Source organism: Entelurus aequoreus, linkage group LG02 (genome assembly GCF_033978785.1).
Source record: "Entelurus aequoreus isolate RoL-2023_Sb linkage group LG02, RoL_Eaeq_v1.1, whole genome shotgun sequence".
NCBI classification, from domain to species: domain Eukaryota; kingdom Metazoa; phylum Chordata; class Actinopteri; order Syngnathiformes; family Syngnathidae; genus Entelurus; species Entelurus aequoreus.
In genome coordinates this window covers 18,622,879-18,625,378 of record NC_084732.1, presented here as the reverse complement: position 1 = coordinate 18,625,378, position 2,500 = coordinate 18,622,879, and the positions used below count along the sequence as shown (strand labels likewise).

The following is a 2,500-nucleotide window of genomic DNA, read 5'->3' as shown; positions in this document are numbered from 1 at the left end:
TGTTTATTTATGTGACTAAAGGCAACACATGCATTAAAAATAAGGCTTTTGGTGAGACAGCTTTCGTGAAAAATATTGCAAACCATATTGCCGTCTGCTATGGGGAGTCAAATGGGACAAAATTACATGAATCAATATATCTTCAAATAATTACCAATGCATTTATTTAATGTAAAATAACACCAACTTGTTTAATCATTTATTTATTCAATGATTTATTAATTTATTTTATAAATGTGTATTATGGAGGGCCAAATGAGACAAAATTAAATAAATCAATATATCTTTAAATAATTACGGTTTCATTTATTTAATGTAAAGTAACACCGACTTGTTCACTCATTTATTTATTCAATGATTTATTAATTTATTTCATAAATTTGTTTGATTTGGAGGGCCAAATGGGAAAAAATTAAATAAATACATCTTTAAACAATTACTTTAATGTGTTATTAATTAATAATAATTGGAATTAAACACATAACTGTTATAAAATGTGTCATTCATGCATTTAATGCAAAAGTAAATATAATTATTTAATCATTGAATTAATTGATTTAATTATTTTAGGATTTAAATGAATTATTTTACGATTTATTTATGTTATGCTTGTATTAATTATTTCATGATTTAAATAATCATTTTGGGATTTATTTAATTTTAATTTTATTAATTAATTCATAAATTAGTGATTGATAAAAATATTTATTTAGACAATATTTTGAACACTTCCTTGTGGGTTTACCTAAAATTTTACAGTGGTGCTTTGGTCAACATTTTGCCAAAATCTAGTAAAAATCTAAAAATGACTTTGGTCTGAAAGAGACATCTTAAATATTAATTGTACTGTATGTTGGGGTGTTTTAACCCATTAAAGCCCAATATCCTTACATCGAGCCACTGTTTGTTTTAGTCATTTTAAAAACAAACTAAAATATCAAAACCCACTTTTGAATTTTTTTAGCAAAATGCAGAAAGGATTCTTCATGCTTTGAATGGGAAAACGTACTGCCATCTGCTGGACAAATGTATTAATTTAACATGAGCGGTACAATAATGAGCTCATGTTAGAATAAATTGGAATTTCAAAATGATACATTTTTTGTCACAAACAACACTTTTGTGTCTCTTTTCCGTCCATCCATCCATTTCCTACCGCTTGTCCCTCTCGGAAACGTCACCGATATTCACTCAACTCAGCCAAAACGTCTTGGCGATAAAAGGAGCCGCAGCGACACACAAAGCGACTTGAGGCGATGGAAGCACGCTCACCTGTTGCCGCTTCTCGATTTCCAGCTTCATGCGCATGCTCAGACATCTTAGCGTGTCCTGGAACGTCTGCCTGAGGGTTTTCTCCATGAGGACCTTGTGGAATGCCCCCACGACACTGCCGCACAGGAAGACCACCGCGTTGGACAGCAGCTACCAAAATAAAACACGGCGGACACGTGTTAGCATCATCACATGCAAGTGTGTAATATTAAGCAATATAACAGTATTACAGATAAAGTACTCAAAAACAATCACTTCATATGTCAATTATTTTAATTATTAATGATAAATATTTAAAAAAAATACCTGAAATATATATAGTGTCTCACAAAATGAAATACACTGCTCACATTTCAATATATAGTATATTTTTATTCCAATAGTACTAGACATTCACAATAGTTCAGAGTAGTCGGTGTATGTCAGAATAATTGTATCTAAGTTATCACAAAACTTTGTGTTACATCGAGTTCAGCTCGCCCAGCGAGAGGACAAAAGCTAACTAAAGTATTTGATCCTACCAAGCAGAAGGCTTGTAAAACTCCACTGTGTACGATGGGAAGCGACATGAAGGCGTCGGTTACTTTCTTCTATTGTAATCCACAGGAAGATTTTATCTTGACCCGAGACCTACAAAGTGGAGAGGAAGCAGGGCCTGATTCCCCTCCAGGCACCTTTTCTTTGAACTGTTTTGTAACCAAAGGCGATGGCTGTTTACGACCCCCCTCCCTTAGAAACAGCTGTTGCTATGTAATCAGGGAAAGGCCAAATAAAAGAGGAGGCGTACAATCTTTCGTCAGAGCGTGGGACGACACTGTATAAGGGTACAGTGTCTACGCGTTTCTCCTCAATTGAGCTAAATTGAATTATTTCTGTTTAATTCCTTGCTTCTTGTCTTGTTTAATAGATGTCATCAGTGTTTGAACCTGACAGTGTACAGCTTGCATAGCTGTACATATTTACTATCAGGCTATTACTGTAAAATATGTATTTTACCTATTGAGATTGACGAGGCATAACAGCATGCACAAGTGCTGCCCGCAATGGGTGAGCTGTGGTTCATTAAGGCATTAAACACAAATCCCAACATGTATGGGACATGGTGAAGCAGAGTACGGTCCATACCCTGTATTTTTCCTCTCGAGTTTGACGAGGCATAACAGCATGCACGAGTGCTGCCCGCAATGGGTGAGCTGCGGTTCATTAAGGCATTAAACACAAATCCCAA

General features: G+C 34.7%; 1 protein-coding gene across 5 annotated transcripts in view; it reads right to left on the bottom strand.

Moving 5' to 3' along the window:
• adcy7 (adenylate cyclase 7) overlaps positions 1–2,500 on the bottom strand; it is a 168,712-nt gene that overhangs the window by 83,206 nt on the left and 83,006 nt on the right. For all 5 annotated transcript variants that reach the window (XM_062023525.1, XM_062023533.1, XM_062023521.1 and 2 more), the window contains one exon: positions 1,273–1,422. In XM_062023525.1, the coding sequence (XP_061879509.1) occupies positions 1,273–1,422 (150 nt within the window). The remainder of the gene's footprint in view (positions 1–1,272; positions 1,423–2,500) is intronic.